Raw genomic sequence first — 22,496 nt, 5'->3', positions numbered from 1 at the left:
TATTGAAAAATTTATGACTTTTATTACTCCATTTGATCTATATCTTTTGATGTTTTAACATTTGCATGTTATTCCAAATCTTTTGATGTTTTGAAAACCCAATATACATTTATATTTTACTTTCCAATTATACCCTTATTTATTACTAATATTTTTTCCACATATTTCTTCATTTTATTTTTAATCCAGTTTTTGATGTGTATTAAATGTGACTATTTTAGTCAAATTTTATTAAATTTTTATTTCATTTAATATTTTTTGAAACTATGTGCATAACCTTAAACATAAAAAGATGTGGAATGAAGGGAATATTATTTTCAATTACTCTCTTCATTAATCAACAAAATGTTGAAATCAATTGATGAGAGCATCCCTTGTCCTTACTATCACATATCTTCATAATAAAATTTATTTATTTATCTCTAACATAATAACTTTTTTTCGTCTCTCTTATGATATTGTTGAAATAGTTCGATGATGATTATGATAATATATGATTTTGGGATGAAAATTGACGCTTCTTAATGTTACTGCAACCTTAATTAAATAATATAGCACTTGTACGTTAGTAATTTATTTTAATTTTACCTTTTTGGAGAGCATCTGCAACCAGTGTTATTAAACTCGGACCGGTTAATGACTCGGTCCGGGTACTGGGTCAATGAGTCACTGGTCCAACCACTGGGTCAATGGTCGGACCGGTTAACTCGGTTTACATTAAAATTCTAAAAATTAATGATATTGTATAACAATATTTAATAATTGTATACTCAAAATTTAAAAACATTAGTGTACCTAATTAAAAAACCAATAAAGAAAATTTTAATACTATAAAATGACACAAGCAAGTTGAAAACATTATCATATATAAATTATACTTTAACTACAACAAAAATGTACAATAAATTTAAAATTTAATTAAACAACAAAGATTTGGTTAGAATGTAAGATAACAAGTGACAAACATAATTACATATAAATTACAAATATTTGACTTTTTCACCTCATCAATTTGGTTATTTTTTTTTTTTAATTTTCATTGACTCGGCTAGTCTAACGGGCTGATCATCCAAATCATCAGTTTTACGCTTAAACTAACTGAGTCAAACCAATTTTGATACAAAACCGGTTAGATGAGAGACTCGAACCGGTTAGATGACCGGTTCATGGTTGAACCGGTCTGACCGGCCGGTTCGAGCCGAGTTTTATAACACTGTCTGCAACTGCATGATGCTCATTATGACTTTTCACACGCTTTTGTAATAGCAAATGACCAAGTCCAACAACTAAAAATGTTCAACGTATTATTGACATAAAATACATTGGAAAGAAAATGCAAGTATCAAATATGTAGACATTCTATAAAATTATTGGTTTGACTACTTTAGTGATTAAAATTTAGAATTGGATTCATTACAAGAGTAATTATCCTGGTTTATAAAGTTTAGAGTGCACAGTTATGAAAATGATAATAACAAACATATTTTCAAGAAATGAAAACATGTAAATGAAAATTATTTCTTAAAAATGAAAATAGGAAATAGAAAATATTTCTTGAAACCAAACACACCCTAATTTTTCACAACATTTCAATTCATTTTCATATATATTTTTTATCATAAAAATTATAATATCATGGACACTCACTATAAAAATGTAATAAAATTAAATATTTAATACTAAAAAATAAAAATGTAGGTCGATAAACATAAAAGTATATAATATAAAAATGATTGATAAGATATAATATATATATTTTGCTAGAAAGAAACAATGAGAAATTAATGGCACAAAGGTCATTTGTGGATACCCAAGTTCATAATTGGGCCCATATTATGACCCGACCTAACCCTAGTTACAGTACATTGTTGTTGAATTATTACTCAGAATTCCCCTCTATTTCTCGAACTTCCATCACTACTTTGTATTCAGAAAATTGAAGGCATGGAGCAGATTGTGGACGTTGGATCTGTGGCTGAAGCAGTTTCAACAGATGTTGGTGACGCCCCTCTCTACGTCGTTGAAAGTCTCTGCATGCGTTGTGGTGAAAACGTATCTATTCTCTCTCTTTCTCTATTACTCTTTCAATTCTATAGATTATGAACTATTGCACCTTTTTATTCATTGTTTTATAATCATCTCATTTCAAATTATCTGCTATTTCTACCAGGGAATCACAAGATTTTTGCTCACTTCCATTCCTAACTTCAGAAAGGTAAATGTTTTGAATTACTTTGCGGCCGCAATATTGGAATTGCAGTATAGACAACTTAACCGCAATCGCAAATTAAAACACTGTAATTGTTTTCCCGGGGATATGGCATTTTTGTTTTAATCTTATGTTTCAATCATTTTTAATCATTTATTACGTGCTTTAATTCAATCCGTTATTGTTATCTTTATACGATGCCTCTTTTGTTCTCTTATTTTCTCAATTAGTTTTGTAGCTATATAATCCCTTTTCCACTTATGCCTATTATGCAGATTTTGTTGTCTGCGTTCGAATGTACTCACTGTAATGAGAGGTAATCTGTGCTTGATTTATGCACCTCTATTGAATTGTGTGTTTTGAATGTAATTGCCGATATTGATGTTCTTTGAAAGCTAGTAATATTTATTGTGTTTTTGTTTTTGTTTATCCATTAGGAACAATGAAGTTCAGTTTGCTGGTGAAATTCAATCCCGTGGTTGCAGTTACTCTCTGAAGATCCCATCGGGCGATCCGAAGGTTGTGCTCACTTGAAATTGTGTACTATATGCTTTAAAATGTTTCGCTCCCTGTCATTATATATATATGTGTGTGTGTGTATGAATCTAAGCTATTTTACTAGGATGAATGTAACATGAAAAAGTAGGAGGCATTTGGGAAGAATGTAGTCATCTTAATTTTACTGCATTTATTGTGTGGTCCTTATTTTACCAATTTGTTTGTAACAATAACTTATGGATATTTCAATGAATGCAGATGCTCAATAGGCAAGTGGTAAAATCAGAATCTGCTACCATTAAGGTACTTAAATTTATATTGTCAACCATATATATTTTTGTTTGAACTTATTAACTCCACTGTCTCTCCCTATTCTTTAAGAAAACAATAGGTGAAACATTTTGAAAAAGAACTTGCTATAAAGTCAAATGTTGTTTTTCGATAGATCCAATGATGACTAACCCACATAATTGATCTTACCTATTGGGGTAAGTGTTGTCGTTCACACAACCAAAGTTCACAGTGTTGTCAGGTTTCAGTAACAATTTTTTTGGGGTGAAAACACGAGCAAAAGAAAACTAAACTGAAATGCCACTTTGGGAGTTGCAATTCCCATTTCATCAGAGACCAATTAGCAATTCCTGCAGTCACTACAAGATATTAACTGCTGCTTATCCAATTAGTTGATCCTGTTGATATTTACTTATGTACTGTATCATTTTAATTTCTAAGTTATGCATAAATCAGGATTTCAAGATCTGTAAGATTAATCTTTGCTGGTTCTCAGTGTTTTAAAATATGACTATCTAATATATATGATTCTATTATTCAAAATCTGAAGTATTCAGAGAATATGTATTAGTTTATTATATGTTTCCGTTGGATCTATCTTTGATGTATTTCTTGTATACTGGATTGTTCTGTGCATTATTTCTCAGTATAAATATAAAAGCAAAGACTAACTATGATAGAGTCATTCTTATTCTCGATTTTCTCTAACAAAGTATCATAAATTTATTTGAATTGCTTATATAATGGGAACTTTAATTATATGTATGATTGTGTAGATACCAGAATTGGATTTTGAGATTCCACCAGAGGCTCAGCGTGGTAGTCTGTCAACGGTACATCTGATACATATCTTAATTTACATGGTCTTTTCGCACCCAGCACTGGTAGTGTTCAGTATTTTTTTTGCCTTGTCTGTCATTTCATTTGCCAGTGTATATCTCTCCATACATCCCTTCAATGCTAGTCAAATCAAGAGCTTGGGAAGAAAAATTTAAGCATGTTGTCCTTTCTATTCTGTAGATTTTTTTAGCTTTAATCAGAGACAAAAATGTTGAGTAGATTTCTAAAGCTGTAAACCATATCCTAACCTAGGTGGCTTTGTTGTGTTACTTATTATATGGTAGCACTGATAAGGCGATAATGGTTATATATTTATGATAGACATGTAAAACGTCGGTGTTAGAGGTCCATTTTTGAGTCTGTTATGAAGATTCAGGTTAAAGTCATGATTAATTGAGCATTTGTTTTCAAATGATTTGAGAATATTGTTTCTGGTGTAATTATAGGTAGAAGGGATACTAATGCGAGCTGCCGAGGAACTTGAGGTCCTTCAAGAGGAACGCAAAGTACATTTCGTTACTTTACTATATTATTGTTTGGTATATGTTTCTCTTTTAATAATTCAATGTTATGTTTATCCTTTTTATGTTCTAGAGAGTGGCTCCGGAGACAGCTAAAGCACTTGATCTGTTCTTGGTGAAACTGCGAGCCTGTGCAACAGGAGAATCACTGTTTACATTTTTTATTGACGATCCTGCTGGAAACAGCTTCATTGAAAATCCGTAAGAGACATTTCTCGTGATTTTATGTTTTTATGTCTGGATAAAAGTAGCTTTACTAGATAGTGATTATTAGAATATATGAAAATATCTTTTAGAATATCTTAAATTATTTTATAGAGAATATCTAGATGATACATAGATACAAAGAAAATGTCTAATATTATGATGATTATATCTTTAATTTGTTTAGAGTATCTTAGAAGATCTTTTAGGACCGAGAGTTTGAGACTACTTTATTTTGTCTTTTATGATTTGTTTCCGTATTTAATTGAGAGTGTTAGTATTAATAGTAGGCAGTATTATGTTTTTTGTATCACAATATTATCACATCATCATTCACAATATTATTAATACAATTTACTATTTTGATCATTCCTTATTCTCCTTCCATATCTAAACCCTATAATTTCAATAGAGATTATAGAAGCAGAGGGTACAATATCCTCATGTAAACAGAGTACAAAATAACATCTAAAGGAAAAAAAATCTCTATCATGGTAGAGCTTACCAATTTCTATGTCTATTGCGGTAGGCTTTCCTTTGAAGTTATACCATTAGCTAACCACCACTGAGAATCTACCAAAACCATCACCGCACCAAAGGGACTTACATGCCTTAGTTCTCCCAAAACCACTAAATAAATAAGGGAAATTGCTCAAACACTCTTGTAATCATGGAAAATTTTATAACTATAAAGCAGCCTGAAATAAATTTATGCCAGTGTTAGACTGAGAAGAAACCTTGCACACTCGTTAGGAGAGTGAGAGAGCATTCAGGTTTTTTGAGCCTGTATATCTGCAGCAACCACTACAGATTGTTATCATTGTATCCATGCCTAAAGCCCTCTCTCTTTTAGGCTTGCATAAAATTTTACAATTAACCTGACCCCTCTTGATAACCCTCATTCTGAGCAAGTCTTACATTTTCCTTCATCCTTTCATAACTTGAGTAGTAAGTGTAGAAATAAAAGGGGTACTACAAGAAGGATGTTTGAATAAGAGTAGCTGTGCCATTCTAAATTGAAAACATCCTAGTTTCATGATGTACCTTATAAAAAAAATCGATTATTTGAGTTGTTTTCTTTTGGTGGATGTTAGTTGCTACTTGTTTGATTAACTTTTTGTATTGCATTGGTGCCATTCAAATCATTACATGTTGCATTTTATAATCTTTTTATTGTAAACCATTTTGGACCTAGACCTTGTATTTGTTAGGGAGGCAATCTTTTGGCCTGTATTTGGTTTAGTTTAACATTAGTTGAACCTTAGCTTAAAAAAAACTACTCTGAACATTTTTGCTGCTTTTATTTTATGAAAAAGTAGAGTATAACTAGAACTTTGTGAATAGGTTTGCACCATCAACTGATCCATCACTGACTATCAAGTTTTATGAGCGAACTCCTGATCAACAAGCATTATTGGGATATCTAGCTGATCCTACACAGATTACTCATGATGAAGCACAGGCAGTGGATGAAGCTGGGGTCTCTGGTCAAGTGAGGAGAGAACCACATGGATCAATAGGGGCAGCAGCCGGTCATCGGGCAATTGCACAGAGTAATAGTGCGGAAATTGCAGATGCCTTGTTTCGGTATACTGCACCAGAAGAGGTAGGCAATGCTGAACTGTATGGTGCTGACTATTGAGCTTTCTTTTCTTGTTCGTTTATTCAGTGTGATACTGCTGCTTGTTCTGGGCAGGTGATGACTTTCCCATCAACTTGTGGTGCTTGTGTCACTCAGTGTGAGACTCGGATGTTTGTAACCAGTATCCTTTTACCACCTCTCTTTTGCCCTTTTATATTATTTAGAAGGTTCATCTGTCATTTTACAGTCAATAGAGATCATTGTTTAAACTGATTGGCTTGAAGAATTCATATTTTGTGCATGGAAGAGAGCACATGGCCTTGTGATGGAAAACTAAAATCATTTAAGGGTTGGTTTTGTTATAACAATTAACTTGTTGATTCATTTTTCCCAGCTTTTTTATCCATATTTATGTTTCAGTTGCTTTGAAACAAACTCTTAGCTTGTGAGGGTAATGTTGCGTACATCTACGAATCTACTCTCCCCAGACCCTACAGGAGCTTCATGTACTCGGCCGGTTTTTGTTTTATGTATTTTCAAGTAGGTAGCTTTAGGCACCCCTTTGGTATGTGTATAGAATATTGTTTTTAACCGTGTCAGAAAAAATTCTTAAGTAATCTATAATATCTAATTTAGCAAACGACAATATTAGAATATATGAAAGTATTTTAGATGAGACTTAGAGATGGAGAATATCTCATTATGATTATTATATATTGGATTTGTTTACAGTATCTTGAAAGATTTCTTGCGATTGATATTACTTTATTTTATCTTTTAGGATTTGTTTACGTATTTAATTAGAACTCTAGTATTAGTATAAATAGGAGTTAGTAATATATCTTTTGCAATATATTATCATCACACGGTAATTCATAAAAGTATCAATACAATTTACTATTTTGAGCTTTTTTCATCCTTCCATATTTAAGCCCTATAGTTTCAACATGGTATCTGCCTTGAGGAAGCCTAGGCTCGTGATCCTTTTGCCAATTAGTTTTCTGGTTGTTGCCTTCTTTCGAAGTTGATTCTTTGTCGTTGTTGTTATCCCACTTTTAAGGATTGTGGTTTCCACTTCTATTTTATCATCCTTCCAAGTTGGATGCATATGCTCCATCTCGAGGGTATTGTTAGATATAGAACTGTTGAAGTGATTCTGATCTATTGTGGTCCAGTTGTGGTTAGTGTTGGTGTTCTTATGTTAAGCTTGAAGATAGCTTATGTCATGGATGGTTATGTTTTGTTGCCTTATGACATTTGAAGATTGCAATTGTTATTAATGGTTTAGAGCATTTGTTCCAGCTATCTTAGACTACCTTCATCATAGCTATCGTTCCACCATCTTCATTGCATATTTTACCAACATTTACAACACCTTGAAGCCATGTCCTGTGGAGCCCATGTAATTATTTTTGGTTATTTCCTTTTTAGTGGGGTTATTTGTAACAAGCTAAAAGTTTAGTAAGCTTTAGCTTGAGGGGTGTATTAGAATATATGAAAGTATCTTAGATTCATTTAGAGTATTTTAGAAGATTTCTTAGGATTAAGATTACGTTATTTTATCTTTTATGATAAGTTTCCTTATTTAATTAGGAGTCTTATATTAGTATAAATTGTGGTTAGCAATATGTTTTTTGTATCTCATTCTCAATACACCATAGTTCACATTAGTATCAATACAATTTACTATATTTAGCATTCCCTTTTCTCCCTCCATATTTAAACCTAATAATTTCAACAAACACTATAGATTCAAGCTAGGTACTCATGATTAGGTAAAGAATGTAGATATTGTTTATGTTGTGTCTTGGTAACAAGGCCTATTTATTTTTTTGTGTTCTGCAATTTTGTCAAGTCTATATTGTTTTTGTATGAGCCTGCATGAGTTAAGTGTCTAATTATAGTTCATGTATACACTCTGTTGAGCTTAACAATACACAGATATTCCATACTTCCAAGAAGTAATCGTTATGGCATCTACATGTGATTCTTGTGGTTACCGCAACTCTGAGGTATATGGTGATTTCTTGAGTGTAATTTTCTCATTTTTAGGGCTGGGATAATTATTCTTCACCATGCAGTTGAAACCCGGTGGAAGGATTCCTGAAAAAGGAAAAACAATTACTCTTCATGTAAAGAATGTCAAAGACCTAAGCCGAGATGTAATAAAGGTTTGTCATCGTTATCAAGATTTGGCATATCTCAACATATGCATTCAATTAGTTAATTTTATTTATGTGGTGGGTGGTTAAATATTGGATCTTGTAGCTAGTTTTGTCTGTACTACCTATTATTGTTTTTATTATTTATTTCTAATGAGTAATTACTATGCACTAGAAACAATATGAGATGGCTTTTGTTATTAGAAGAGACTTGGATTATTTATGTGATTGCTTGCAAGTTTGGGACAACGTTTACATGCATAACAACCATTCATAGGAAGTGTGGTCATTTGGAAGGAATCATGAAAAAAGATGTTCATGTGGACTCTTCTGAAGAGTCAGTTTTAAAAATCGTAATTTGGCCTCTATTAGTTAATTTAGTTTGTCCTTGAACTTGGATGAAAATATATTTTTTGGTTATCAGAAGCTTGAAATGTGGATTTACCAAGAGCTGTGTCAAATTATGTCTCTCAATTTTAGTATGTGATGCTTTCCGTGATATACTCAAAGTCTCAGACCGAGTTGCAACGTATTAGAATATTAGTTAGCTTTGTGTTTAATATCTAGCACTTTATCTTTGCTGATGTGTCCTATCCCCTTTGAGTCCTCAACTTCTATAAATAGAAGTGAGGAGCTCCTATCTTGTAATAATCTGAAATAACAGAAATAAATAACAAAAGAAGTTAGTTACTTCTCTGATTCTCTCTCTTCTCTCTCTCAATAACAGTCTCAACTTCTTCTTCTTCAACTATCACTTTCTTTACACAACGATACCTAGATAGGTCTTTCTAGAGAAGATAAATTTGTGAAAAGATGTGGTGTTATATATTAATTCTGTCATCATTATATTTGTTCCTTTGCCCACTGTTGAGTTTCTGTTTGTCTGATCATTTATACATAAATAATCTGTGATTTGACACCTAAAAATAGGATTTATATCTTTCCGCAGACTCGTTTCCGCATTTTAAAAATGAGAACTTTTCAAAGCATTAACTGAGTTGCTTTTGTTTTGTTTTTATTAGTCTGATACTGCTAGCGTAAAGGTTCCGGAAGTTGACTTGGAGCTGACAAGTGGCACTCTTGGAGGAGCTGTTACAACTGTTGAAGGTTTGATTACAAAAATAAGTGAAAGTAAGTATGCTCTATCTCACACATACACACGTGGAATTGAAAAGGAAAAGACAACAAATGCTAGTAATAAAATGCATACATATTTTGAGCTCCCCATGAACAGTTATTTTATATTGATCTTTATCATCAAGACCTTCACCTGAACATCATTACATCTTTCAATCCAAATTGTCTACAGTAAATATATTGGAAGTTGGAACAGCCTTCTGAAAAGTCAAAGTCGGATGTGTTTTTGCGAAGTTGGATTTTCTGTTCTACTTTCACCACACATTTATGTTTTTCTTGCTCCTGTTGTGTGATTATTTTTAATATGAATATATATCTTTGATTAAATCGACAAAATAATTTGATATGTACAGGCCTTGAGAGGGTCCATGGGTTTACTTTTGGAGATAGTCTGCAAGAAGATAGGAAAAACAAATGGCTTGACTTTAGCACCAGGCTAACCAAGGTAGCCCATACTATACAGAATAGTTTGGCTTATTTCTTTTCTTATATGTATCATGGACTGAGTATAGTTGCTCACATTATAATTCAATAAATGTATTACCATCATGTTCCTTTGTTTTCTGGGGGGATAAGAAGAGTAGTAATGGATAACTTACATATTTTAATTCATCTGTGTTTCTACGGTTAGATTATCTTGGACTATGTTTTGTACTTTTTTCGGTGGATCACGTCTCTAAAAAATCTTTGACTTATAAAAAGAGCTGAAAATAATAGAAAAGGAAGAAATAGTCCAATGAACTTTTAACCAAGGATTTATCCTCACCAGGAGGAGCACAAAGTTTCGGAGGTGCAATGGCCATTGGTTTTATTCTAGGCTACTTTTGATTGTTCTGACATTGTCAAATTATTTATCTCAGTCACACAATCAATATCTTCTTGGCTTCAAAGGAATTATTTGACTCAGCACATTTTAAACTTATAGCTGCATGGTTTTTGACATCATTTCTCACATCTACATCTTTTCATCTTGTGCAGCTTCTTAGCTTGGAAGAACCTTGGACTTTGATTCTTGACGATGCATTAGCCAATTCTTTTGTAGCACCTGCAACTGATGATCTGGCAGCTGACAAACAATTAACGTGTAAGTTTTTTCTCCAACACTCTCAGAATACAAGTTGTACTCAATGCAGTTGGCATTTTCCGAGTTTTCAAATTGAAATTGTTTTGTCCTTGGGCCTCAGCTCCCTTACACACAAAGGTATTCTGCGCCATCAGATCAAGCTTTAGTTATTGATATTATAGCTTCATTTGTTTTCTCAATATGGATGATTAAAAATAAAATTATTTCTATGCATTTGGTTTTATTGCCCTTTGCAGCTTGCTTGTATAGTTTATCTCTTTTTTTTTGGTAGGGTTAATCATATAGCTATTGACCATGTCATTCCTAGTGTCCTCATTATTGATGAAATACATTTTTCTTCATCGAGGTAAATTAGATTTTGTCATGTTTTGAACTGAAGATATCATGTATCTATTGTAGTACCATGGAAATAAACAAGGATTTGTAGAACATGCCAATGATAATTAATCTGTTTGCATTTGACATTTCCCATCTTTGGAGCTTGGGTTTGAATCATCTACTAGTGAACAACAATTGTGTGCCCATGTGATAACGCATAATTGGAATCGTGTGATTAGGCATAATAGTGATCCATGCTTGAAATATAGTTGTTTAATGTTCAGTATATGAATGCTATCTACTATCTATTCTTGGCTGCAAACTTCTTCCTATTTAATATATTCATGTTTGATTTTTTTGTTTTGGCAATTTTATCCTCATTGCATCTGCAGTTGAGGAATACGAGAGGTCATGGGAGCAAAATGAAGAATTAGGTCTGAACGACATCGACACTTCTTCGGCCGATGCTGCCTATGAATCAGCAAACACTACAAAAATTGAGTGAATTTGTTTTACTCCCTCCCTAAAGAGGAGGAATTTTTGTGCCATTTTGGTATTAAGGTAAAATAGAATGTCAGAGGTCTTCACCGTCCTGTAAAGGCTGAATGATTTCCTTAAGTACCTCCAGTTCAAAATTGTTATTTTGTCGCATGTATGTGATAGTATTGCACAAAATACTTTTAGATATTCTCAACTTATTCCTTTATATCAATACAAATGAGATTGAGCATTTGAAGTTTTAAACTATAATTATATTAATTATTTTATTTAAGTTGATTTATGAGAGTCATTGTGGTTTCCTATGAAATGAAGAATGTGAAGAATTTCCAAAAGCTATGAAGGAAATTTTGAGCTAGTATCAGTCATTGGTTAGAAAGGGAATTAAACAGTGTTCAAAATTCAAATCATCAGCTGTTCCGCGACCTCGGTGGCTTAGTGGTAGAGTGGTTGGCTGTTAATTGATTGGTTGTAGGTTTGAATCAGATTTTATTCATTCGATGACTTATGGCACATGATAATTAGATTTGGTGATTTCACGTTGATATTTATCTTAGGCTATATAAGGTTGGTGTTGCATCCATGTTGCATAAATCAGTTATAACAGTTTGGAAAAGGAGACAAGCCACATTCGAGTTGGTGCAAAACCTTTTCTGTGACATAGGCTTCATTTGACCCGGTCTAGCTAGTATTTCATGGGTCCACATCTGTTGTTTTATTCATTTGTGTCATTTCATATGTCAGAAAATATGATTGACTAAAAAAATATTTAATAATTGTAATTTTAACTTATAATTTTTTTCAACTAACCAAGGGTGATAATACATGAAGTAGTACAAAAAGTGGGAGAACAGATGTGCTCCCGTATTTGATATAGATTGGCCAAATCAATCATAGCGTAATCTTGGATGAAAAAACAAGTACCAATCGATCAAATGGTTTAGATGTCGTTACAGCAAAAATGGTATATTTTTACACATGTCTATTTCAATACTGTGGCATGTTTAACCTAGTGAGGAAGAAGATATTATCCACACAATGCAAGCATTTTTTATTTATTTCTCATTACAAAACAATGTTCGTTCTCATCTTTGTCCTGGTTGTCTAAATAGTTTTGATATTGTGATTTATCATAAAAAATGGTCCAAAATGGTGCCTTAATTTAATAAAATGATTAACTAATTTGGAACCGAAATAATTGAGGAGATGAATTTGAAAAGTTAACAAAAAGCAAGAATTGTAATAATATATCATTTTGGCTCAATAATTTCAATTTTACATATTACTGAAATATTGAATCCAAGATAACAGATATGTCTATGCAAGCCTAGAACAAATATGTCAGGCTATAAAACAACAAAGGAAAAAAAACATTCTTTGCCTCTGCTACAAGTGCAACATGTGTCAGTACCCTTGTCTTTGTCCTTGGAGCTTGCAAAGTAAACCTTACTATCATTGTTTGTACATTCCATTTGATATTTGTTTACTTCAACTCATTAAGCATCTAATTACTTAAGTGTCATTGTGGCATATAAAAAGTCTTAACAATTTGTTTCCTTTTTTGCTCTCATGTAAAAGTGAAGTCAAGTAATCCACTGCCCAAATTTATAACTATACCTTTATGTTTAGTAAAACTGTTTCATGTTTCAGTAATGCTACCAATTCACATGTTACACAATATTAGTATAGTTTTCATCATTTCTACATTTTTTGGGTACACTTGTACTCTGCTAGCTCATATATGTAAGGTGATTGTGCTTGGTGATGATATGCACCAAACATTATGCTTCAATTTTTTAGATGACCTGTGAAAATGTCATACTTACATTGAATATTACTTGAATTGGTGCTATTGAATTCTTTCCTATGCTTTCCAAGTTATAGCTGCAAATTAGATGGTATCCATACAAAAACACATCATAGGAGCCCATACTACCTAATGTATGCAACTCTTCTGCTATACTCTTATATGGTAATATGCTTTAATTGATTCCTCACTGCATTCTTGTTTTAAAAAAAAGCTTGTGTCAACTAACTAGAATGTTTATTCTTTGTAAAATGTAAAACCATGGCATGCTCTGTGGCTTATGATTATTTTCAAATACAATCTATTTTTGAGTCAACTTTTTTTATAAAAAAATTTGCAGAAAATATTTATTTTAATGTTATTTTTTTTTTAAAAATACAACTTATTTTATATCTCTTATTTGAAATCCTCTATCACCCAACACCAATTTATACCCCTCAACTCTCAACTATTAAATTTTATAACTTCCAACCTCCAACCACCAAAGTTAATTATAGGGTTGGAATTAATCGAAACGAATCGAATTAGAGCTCAGTTCGGTTCAGCTCGATAAGGATTGAATCAACTCGAAACTCGACTCAAGTTCGATATGAGTTTTTTTTTAGCTCGAATCTGACTCGGTTAAAGATCGCGAACTGTTTGGTTCATTTGAATGATTAATTTGAATAACTCAAATAATTAATTAAAATTTTAAAAATAATTGAAAAGATTTTGTATATATAAATCTAATCTTTTTTTTTATATATAATAACAATAAATATAAAAATAATGTATCATTCCTAATGAATAAAAGTTAGATTTTATATATAAAATTATCGAATCAGCTCATGAACCAGACAAGACGAATTATATCCAACTCAAGTTCGACTCATTTATTTAATGAGCTCAAGTTCAACTCATTTAAATAACAAATCGAGTTTCGAACAAATACTTAGTGAGTTCAATTCATTATCAACCCTAGTTAATTCCTATCCACCCTATAAATAACAGTTCTTAACCCTATTCTAACTCACCTCATCTCAACCTTATTTTAATTCCTGTTGTTCCCTTACATTTTTTTACTTTATCAATTTACTCTCTCAAAAATTGAAAACTCAAAATGGATCCAAATTTTTTAAATAGCAATCAAATTAAGTTTAATTTACATTTAAAACTTTATCACACCATTTTAAGTTTTGAAAGTGATAAAGTCAAAAAAAAAATAAGGGACCAAAATGAATATTCAATGTTCGTTTTATTTATAAAATTGTAAGGCAGGCAAATATATATTTTTAATTGTTATATACCCATACCAAACTAATCCCAATAAATATCTCCAATCTTTATCAGGTGCTATACCCTTGGACAAACAAAAAAACAAGCTGACACCATTTAATTGATGCATTTTCTATGAAACAAACATAATTTTAGCTTTGGTTTCAATATCCACCACTAATCATACAAAGAATTTGAACAGAATAAATAATGTTTAGAGACAAAAACTAAATTTAACCTTGTAAATATAAACTATTTAAATCAATTATATTTTAACAATAATGGCATCACAAAATAATTAGTTAACATATCCCTCCTATTTAGCCAATAGTCTACTGGCTTTGAATTAATGCTGCTGAAAAAACCCAAAAACTCCTATACTTCATAATCGAAGTGATAGCTAGCCAGCCCCACGTTATAATTTTCCCGGTTACATCTAAATGCACATCCATAATAGTAGCATAATATAAGCTTTGCAAAAAGAGAACCAATCAGAAGAGGAAATAAAACACCATCAATATGAAATAACAAGGCAGCAGCACATGATCCACTAATACAGAAGTGGTAGGTTTGAATGATCCACCGGTTTCGGATTTCCTGGCCGTCGGAGCTCCCGCCGGAGCTGCAGCAGTTGGTGTTGCTGGAACTCCCACAGGAGCTGCAGCATCAGATGCTGCAGCCGGAGCCTCAGCAGTTGCTGCATATGGATAGGTACACGTCTCATAACCTGCAAATCCAAAAGTGTAAAGATAATAAAAATAGATTTACACAACAAGAATACCCTAATAATAATAATACAACAACATCGCCTCAATTCCCATCATGTGAAAAAAATAGAGAAGTTATTGCTTTTACATTTAAGGACATTACATCTAAAGGCGTGTCAAATCAAACTATTTTTTCCTTTTATTTTTTATATATTCTCTCTGGTCACCAAAGAGGATCCCAAACTCGACTACATATATCTCAAACTATGTCATGCCATAATGCTCTATTATTACTTAAACATAGTCGATCTAAAACTTAGATAAAAGATAAACGTATGGACAACTAACATATGTATCAATGTAATAATACTAACAATTTCAATAGAACTATAATAAATCGACTTACTAGGGTCGGCATAAGTGACAAGTCCAGTGTGATCAAAATCACAGTCCAAATCGTGGCGACCATTGGCTTGGTAATAAGCATTCATAGCATAGGCAGCATGGGACCTAACAGTATCTGGCTTAAAGCAAGGGCCACCATTCCTTATGGAGCCACAGTCTATTCCACTGCTGCACACATAGTCAATGTTGGCTTGTAACGCTTTGTCACTAGCAGATGTTTTCGGCACGCACCATTTCTTTGATGATGATGGTTCACTTGATGGTCCTGGTGATGATGATGGTTCACTTGATGGTCCTGGTGATGCTGACGGGCCCAATGCCTTTCACACACAATAACAAATATTTATCATAAGTTCGATTCAATGACTATAGGGTGAAATATTAAAATATTGTTCTGGTGCTAAAAGTAATAATATATGTTGAAGTTAATTTCTTAGAAGCATTTTTAAGCTAATTGACTTATAATTCTCTCTATGTTATAGATAGTTTTTGGTTTCTCACATGTATCATCGCACTGAAGGCAATTATTTCCGAGCCCGGAACATAGGGCTATGTTATAGGTGTTGAACACCCAATCATAAATATTAGGATTATTAGAGGAAATGTGTAATTATTTTTAGAAACCGATAGGAATAAAAAATCTTGCAGCTCCAAGCTTATAACCTACTATTTTAAGCAATTATAAATAGAAACTTATAAATCACTAACTAATTTAAATAAGTTCCTTTACGACACATCACTAAATAAATTATTTTCAGCCCCAGAAATATAGTTTATCTCTTTTAAAATTTATATCTAATAGTTGAAACTAATCTAATCTAATAGCGTTTATAAATAAGAAAAATAACCGTAAAACAACAAACATAGGAATTAATGTTGTTCATCAAATTCGGTACATTTAAAGACAATGTTGAGGGTATTTTGATATTTGTACACAGTTTTTGACTTTTTAACATGTCGGTATCCCCTTCCCCAATGGGAATCAGAAGCTAAGAGACTTATTTGCGACCAAATGCCAACTCACCAATATACCTTTTGCAAAAGGTAACGTCTCTGTGACCCCACATGTCTCCAACCAGTTACAGTAAGATAATTTAAGTGGAAAAAATCTAAACATTCGGGTATTTTATATAATATTTATGCAGCTTAAAGTTTAAAGTTTAACGCTTACTAGGATTTAATTATAATTACTCCTATCAGTACCAACAGTCAAACCTTGATACCTATAAATATATACCGTGTAAAAAAGCTGCACATGATACTAGAATTTTTTTACAATGTCATTCTTATAAAATTTATCATTTTTATATCATCATCAATGATGTGTAAGTACGCCAGTGCATAGAGCTTACTCAACTTTTATATACTTCAAAATGCATTTCTCTTCTCCTACTTTACATGAGTTTAATATTTAAAAATCGTCGTATAAAAAAATTTAACATTTTATTTAAGAGAATATACCGATACTATAAAAAAACACTTCACTGAATACTAAAATATTTAATATTAAGTAATTAAAGTTTTATCCGTAGTAAATATTTAATGGACCATTAGTCATGAACCGTGCCCCGCCGAACAAAAGCTATGCCTTGAAATTTTGCCCAAATCGCAAAGTAGTAAAATATAAATTAACAAATGCAAACTTACCCAATAGCCCCCTCAGCAATCTAATTGAGGATTATATGATATTAGTAAATAACGCCAAATCATAGGGGCAGTGCCATACTCAAATAAAAACAACACATTTCAAGTAAATATCTATTTCAATTTTTCTAAATTTAAAATAAAAATAAAAAAAACATAAAACCAAAGTGAATCAAAGTAACGTACCTGTTGTTCCCTGAAAACGCCAATATCATAAACCGGAAGGAGATCGGGTTTGAACAAACCGTAATTCTGCTCTGAACGCGTTGGCTTCAAATTCTCATTGAACAATGAGAATATATAAGTCTGAAAGGTCCTATTAGGCATTAAAGGAGTACCTTTACCTGAATTAACATGCTTTATAAGGTTCCCATTATACGACACCGCATTCTCCAAACTCGCACCTGATTGGTTCGGGTCACCCGCTGATGGCCAACCTGTTTCCGCTACCACCAATTCAACATCCTCGTACCCCACCTTCAATACCCAAACAATTAACATCAATATAATTAACACAAATGAAACCAATGCTTAACATATGAACGTTGATAATAATAATAATAATAATAATAATAGTACAATAAAATGCGACTATTAAACCTTTTCCATGGCAGAGTACACGGCATCCATCTGAGCATCAAACATGTTAGTGTAGTTGAAGCCACTGACTTTATCAAAAACGCCGTCGTTTGGTTTGAACAGAGCGTAGTTAAGGCTCTCGGGTCGGGTTGGATCAATACCGAAGAACGGGTACGGGTTAACTAAGAAGGGGGACTTAGTTCTACGAAGGAAATCGAGAATGGGAACAAATATAGTCTTGTCGTAACCTCGCCGGAACTGACCAGAACTTGGTGGCTCCGAAGCCGATAAGATACCCAGAGAGTGAGGCGTAGAGACTTGAACGGTGGTTATGTTCGCAAGCGTCAGAGCTTGGTAGAGAGCTTCCATAGCGGGAAGGGTGTGAGCGATTAGGTTTTTGTCGGAGGTGGCGAGGATCTCATTTCCGACGGCGATGCGGTTGATGAGGGTTTTGGGGTGGAAGGGGAGGATGTTGGTTGAGACCCAGGTCTTCGCGGCGGGGAGTTTGGATAGGGAAGGGATGTCGCCGTTTCCGACAGTCACGGTGATGGCAATGCCGGTGCCGGAGAAGGCGCGGAGGATGTCGGGATTAGTGTCGAAGATTTTGATACGGTCAATGATGGTTTGGGATTTTAGGAAGGTGGCTACTTTAGAAGGTGGGGGGAGGTTGTCGGCGACGGTGCCGTAGTTAACGCCGATGGTGTTGATGGCGGAGGAGGAAGGGATGAGGAAGTAGCATGCTGAAAGTAGAAGAACGAAAAAGAGTGTTTTGGACATGGTCTTAGAGAGAGAGAGAGAGAGAGAGAGAGGAGAGAGAGAGGAGAGAGGGAAGTAGTGGGGTATTGAAAGTGCAGAGGAATTAGTAATAAGAGTGGGGATTCAAGAATCTTTCATTGGCTCAGTTATCAACATTACTTTTAGGTGGGGTCCATCTTCATGCTCAATCCCAAAGTTCAATTCTAAGGTCGGTTCAATTTTGGAAGGAAAGTAACATAGAGGGAAACTTCATCATAAAGTGTATTTCCTCAATTTCAATGCGACTCTAATTAATAATAAACTGTATTCCTCAATTTCAAGGACTCTAATTATTTATAAACCCGAATTAGACATCAAATTTGAAAAGAAGATTAAATAATTAAATTATTCATGTGATGGAGTAATTTTATATAATTAATAATTATTTATTAATATATAATTATATATGAATGTAAAGTTTTATATAATTAACAATTTTATTGAAGTAATATATATTTATTTTTTTAGATCGAATTAAAACAAAACACTAGATTAATATTAATTTTAAAAAAAAAATTAAGTGAACTATTCGGTTCACTTTTTAATTTAACATGGTCAGACCGAAACTTGTTCGATTTGGAAAATAGTTAAACTCCTCATTTGGTTAAAACTACAAACTATAGTTATTTTCAAAGTCTACCAAATGTCAGACGTAGAGGTGTAAAAATGGGCTACCCTGACAGGTTCGGGCTAGCCCACAACGGGTTCGGGCTAGCCCACAACGGGTTCGGGCTAAACCAGACAGGGCTAAAATGTTCAGATACAATTTATGTATATCAAATTGTAGCTCAAACCCGCCCTAAGCGGGTTGCGGGTTGTGGCGAGCCGACTCGCATAAATTAAAAAATATTTTTAATTTTTTTAACATATTTAATGTATTTAAAAAAATATGTGTCATTTGATATTTACATATTACTTTTATAACACATTTGTTATACCAAATGCAATCAAACTTATAGATTTAATGTCTTGCGTTTGAGTTAAGACGTGATGTTAAGTTCATGTGTATGCTTTTTAACATATCTTTTTTTTTAAATCCCTCATTTCTATTGGTCTCTCACTCTCTAGCACAATATTAATTTGTAACTTTACTTTAATATATAAACATTTGGATACTATAAAAAATATTATTTTTTGTATGTTCTTTGTCAACACTTTTATTATGAATTTTTTGTATGTTCTTTGTTAACACTTTCATTATGAACTATTATATTAAATTTGATTGTCTAATGTTCTATATGATAAACAATCTATGTCGATTTTAGTTTTGTTATAAACGTTATTTTCTTTATTATGTTTTTGTGGTAAAAATTAAATCGAATTACATACACAATAACATAATACTTATTATATATTTTTTATTATAAGTTCTTTTGTAAATTTTCATTTAGTGCTTATTACCAAGTCAAAGGTTTAGAAAAGATTAAAATAAATAAGTAAAACGGGTAGCCCGAACCTATCCGGGTAAGCCCGGCCGAACCCAGATTTAAAATAGTCCGGTCGGGCCGGGCTAAAATGTATGGATTGTATAAAAAGTGTCTAAAATGATATCCAAATTATATAAATTTTTAGGCTTTGGTAAGTCGGTCCGACTAGGCCCGTCTATTTTGACAGCTCTAGGCGATGGGACACAAAACCATGTCTGTCCTCACAATACTCTTAAGAAGTATTATATGATTATAATTATTTATGAAATACAAAAGAATAAAACATTTAAGAAATTTATAGCCATAGACATGTTTTATTTAAGGATTAATCATTTATTAAATAAAAATAGAAAACATTTTGGTTTTTAAACATGTTTGGTCACTTTTTGATTCCTTAAGAAAAGCGTTTATATTAGAAGCACGGAACTCTATATTGTTTATCATGATTCGCATAGTTCAACGCACAGGGTGCAAAAAAAATGGCCGCCTAACTAGGTTTGAGCCATCCAATAAAGGCTTTTAAAGTCTTTATTATAAATATGGTTCAATTTGGCGCACTCTTATAGGTCTTGAACCCATTCGGGTTATGCCATTTATATCATGTGAAAACTTGTGGGCCTTTTTCGCCTCACCTGATGATGGTTCAGCTCAAACTTGTAGTCCAAATTATTTCACACATATATAAGGATGATGTTAGGGATAGGATGGGTTTGGGCTTATGGCTAGGGATGTTCACATCCAAACTAAAATAAATTGGTAGGCCTATCCAAAAAATTAACAAGATCTAATTTTTCTTAGAATGATAATATAAAACACCAACAAAACAAAATTTGTATTCACTTATAAAATTGACCTTAAGGTTTGTTATGTAAGCTTTTTTTTAATTATATAATCACTATATCATTTAGTATTCAATTATATTACTTTTTTTAACAATATATAATTGTTAATATATAAATGATAGATGATATGTTCATATAAAAATATTTACACTGTCAATGCATACATACTAAGTCTATAGAAAAAATAGTCGATGAATTGATAGTGTACAATTTCTTGCTTTGTCAGTGACTTCATTATTTATGTGTTAATCATTATTGACTTTTAAACAAAAGTAATATACATGATGATAGATGAAATAATGGAGATATAAAATTTTGTCAATTAAAATTATATTGACTAGCGTGTCGATCGATATTTCGTGCTAAAGATGTATTGGAAGTAGTCCATTCTGACACTTGTGGACCATTTGAGGTTTCTTCATCAGTTCTGTAGATGAGTATAATAGGATGTTGTGGGTGTATCTCATCAAACAAAAGAGTGAAGCCTTTACAACCTTCGTGAATTTTAAGACAACAATGGAAAGACAAAGTGGAAGACTTATTAAAATCCTAAGAACTGATGGTGAAGGGGAGTATACCTCAATAGAATTTGTTGATTTTTGCTTGAAAAGTGGAATTCAACATGAGATAACAGCTCCTTATACACCACAACACAATGGCTTGGCTGAAAGAAGGAATATGACCATACTTAATATGGTAAGGAGCATGTTGAAGGAGAAAAGTTCACCTTCAAACTTTTGGGGAGAGGCAGTAGCAACAACTGCCTACATCTTAAACAAATGTCCTACAAAGAGACTACTTGACAAGGTTCTTGTGGAGGTTTGGTCAGGGACAAAACCAACTGTTAATCATCTAAGAATCTTTGGCTCTCTATGCTACAATCACATTCCAGACTAGAGAAGAATAAAACTGGAGAACACGAGTGAAGCAATGATCCTAATTGGATATCATCCTACTGGTGCTTACAAGTTGTATGATCCAACAAATAAGGGAATTGTTTTCAGCAGAGATGTAATTGTGGCTGAAAAGGAGCATTGGAACTGGAAGGAAAACACAAGCAATTTAAGAAGAATATGGTTTAATGACCTTGAAGAAACCGATAATACAGAATCCTCACAAAGACCTCAAATGCAATCTACTTAGACTCAGAGGTTTAGTGACTTTCAAATGACACCTGATGATGTTGTCACTGATGAGGGAGATCTGATTCACTTTGCTCTAATGGTTGATGTTGAGCCATTAGATGTAATGGAAGCCTTAAGACAACCAGTATGGAAGACAACTATGATTGATGAGTTGAATGCAATAGAGAAGAATCACACTTGGGCATTAGTTCATTTACCTCCAAACAAGCATCAATTTGGGGTCAAATGGGTATTCAAACAGAAGATGAATCTAGATGGAACTACAGCTAAATACAAGGCAAGATTTGTGGCTAAAGGGTTCCTACATAAGCCTGGATTGGACTATGATGAGGTGTTCGTACCTGTAGCAAGGATCGAAACAATCAGGTTAGTAATTTCCATTGCTAATGCTAGAAACTGGCCCATTCATCAGTTAGATGTGAAATCAGCCTTTCTCAATGGACCATTAAATGAAGAGGTTTATGTAAGTCAACCCCCAGGATTTGAGATTCAAGGAAAAGAAAACATGGTGTTGAAACTCAACAAAGCTTTGTATAGACTGAAGCAG

General features: G+C 32.8%; 2 protein-coding genes across 2 annotated transcripts; one reads left to right on the top strand and one right to left on the bottom strand.

Annotated features, from left to right (window-relative positions):
• LOC109333290 (zinc finger protein ZPR1-like) lies at positions 1,819–11,576 on the top strand. The gene is made up of 16 exons (XM_019568696.1): positions 1,819–2,052; positions 2,171–2,215; positions 2,485–2,525; positions 2,647–2,728; positions 2,966–3,010; positions 3,775–3,831; positions 4,285–4,344; positions 4,433–4,560; positions 5,908–6,169; positions 6,260–6,326; positions 8,087–8,157; positions 8,227–8,316; positions 9,330–9,438; positions 9,798–9,889; positions 10,423–10,528; positions 11,239–11,576. The coding sequence occupies exons 1-16, from the start codon at positions 1,945–1,947 to the stop codon at positions 11,349–11,351; spliced, it is 1,476 nt and encodes a 491-aa protein (XP_019424241.1). The 5' UTR covers positions 1,819–1,944; the 3' UTR covers positions 11,352–11,576.
• LOC109333344 (glucan endo-1,3-beta-glucosidase-like) lies at positions 14,820–18,584 on the bottom strand. The gene is made up of 4 exons (XM_019568790.1): positions 17,762–18,584; positions 17,348–17,638; positions 15,519–15,837; positions 14,820–15,132 (listed from the first exon to the last, which is right to left on the bottom strand). The coding sequence occupies exons 1-4, from the start codon at positions 18,515–18,517 to the stop codon at positions 14,897–14,899; spliced, it is 1,602 nt and encodes a 533-aa protein (XP_019424335.1). The 5' UTR covers positions 18,518–18,584; the 3' UTR covers positions 14,820–14,896.

Source organism: Lupinus angustifolius, chromosome LG18, assembly GCF_001865875.1.
Source record: "Lupinus angustifolius cultivar Tanjil chromosome LG18, LupAngTanjil_v1.0, whole genome shotgun sequence".
In the NCBI taxonomy this organism is placed as follows: Eukaryota; Viridiplantae; Streptophyta; class Magnoliopsida; order Fabales; family Fabaceae; genus Lupinus; species Lupinus angustifolius.
Note: the sequence above shows the minus strand (reverse complement) of the source record. Positions and strands in the feature narration are given on the sequence as shown.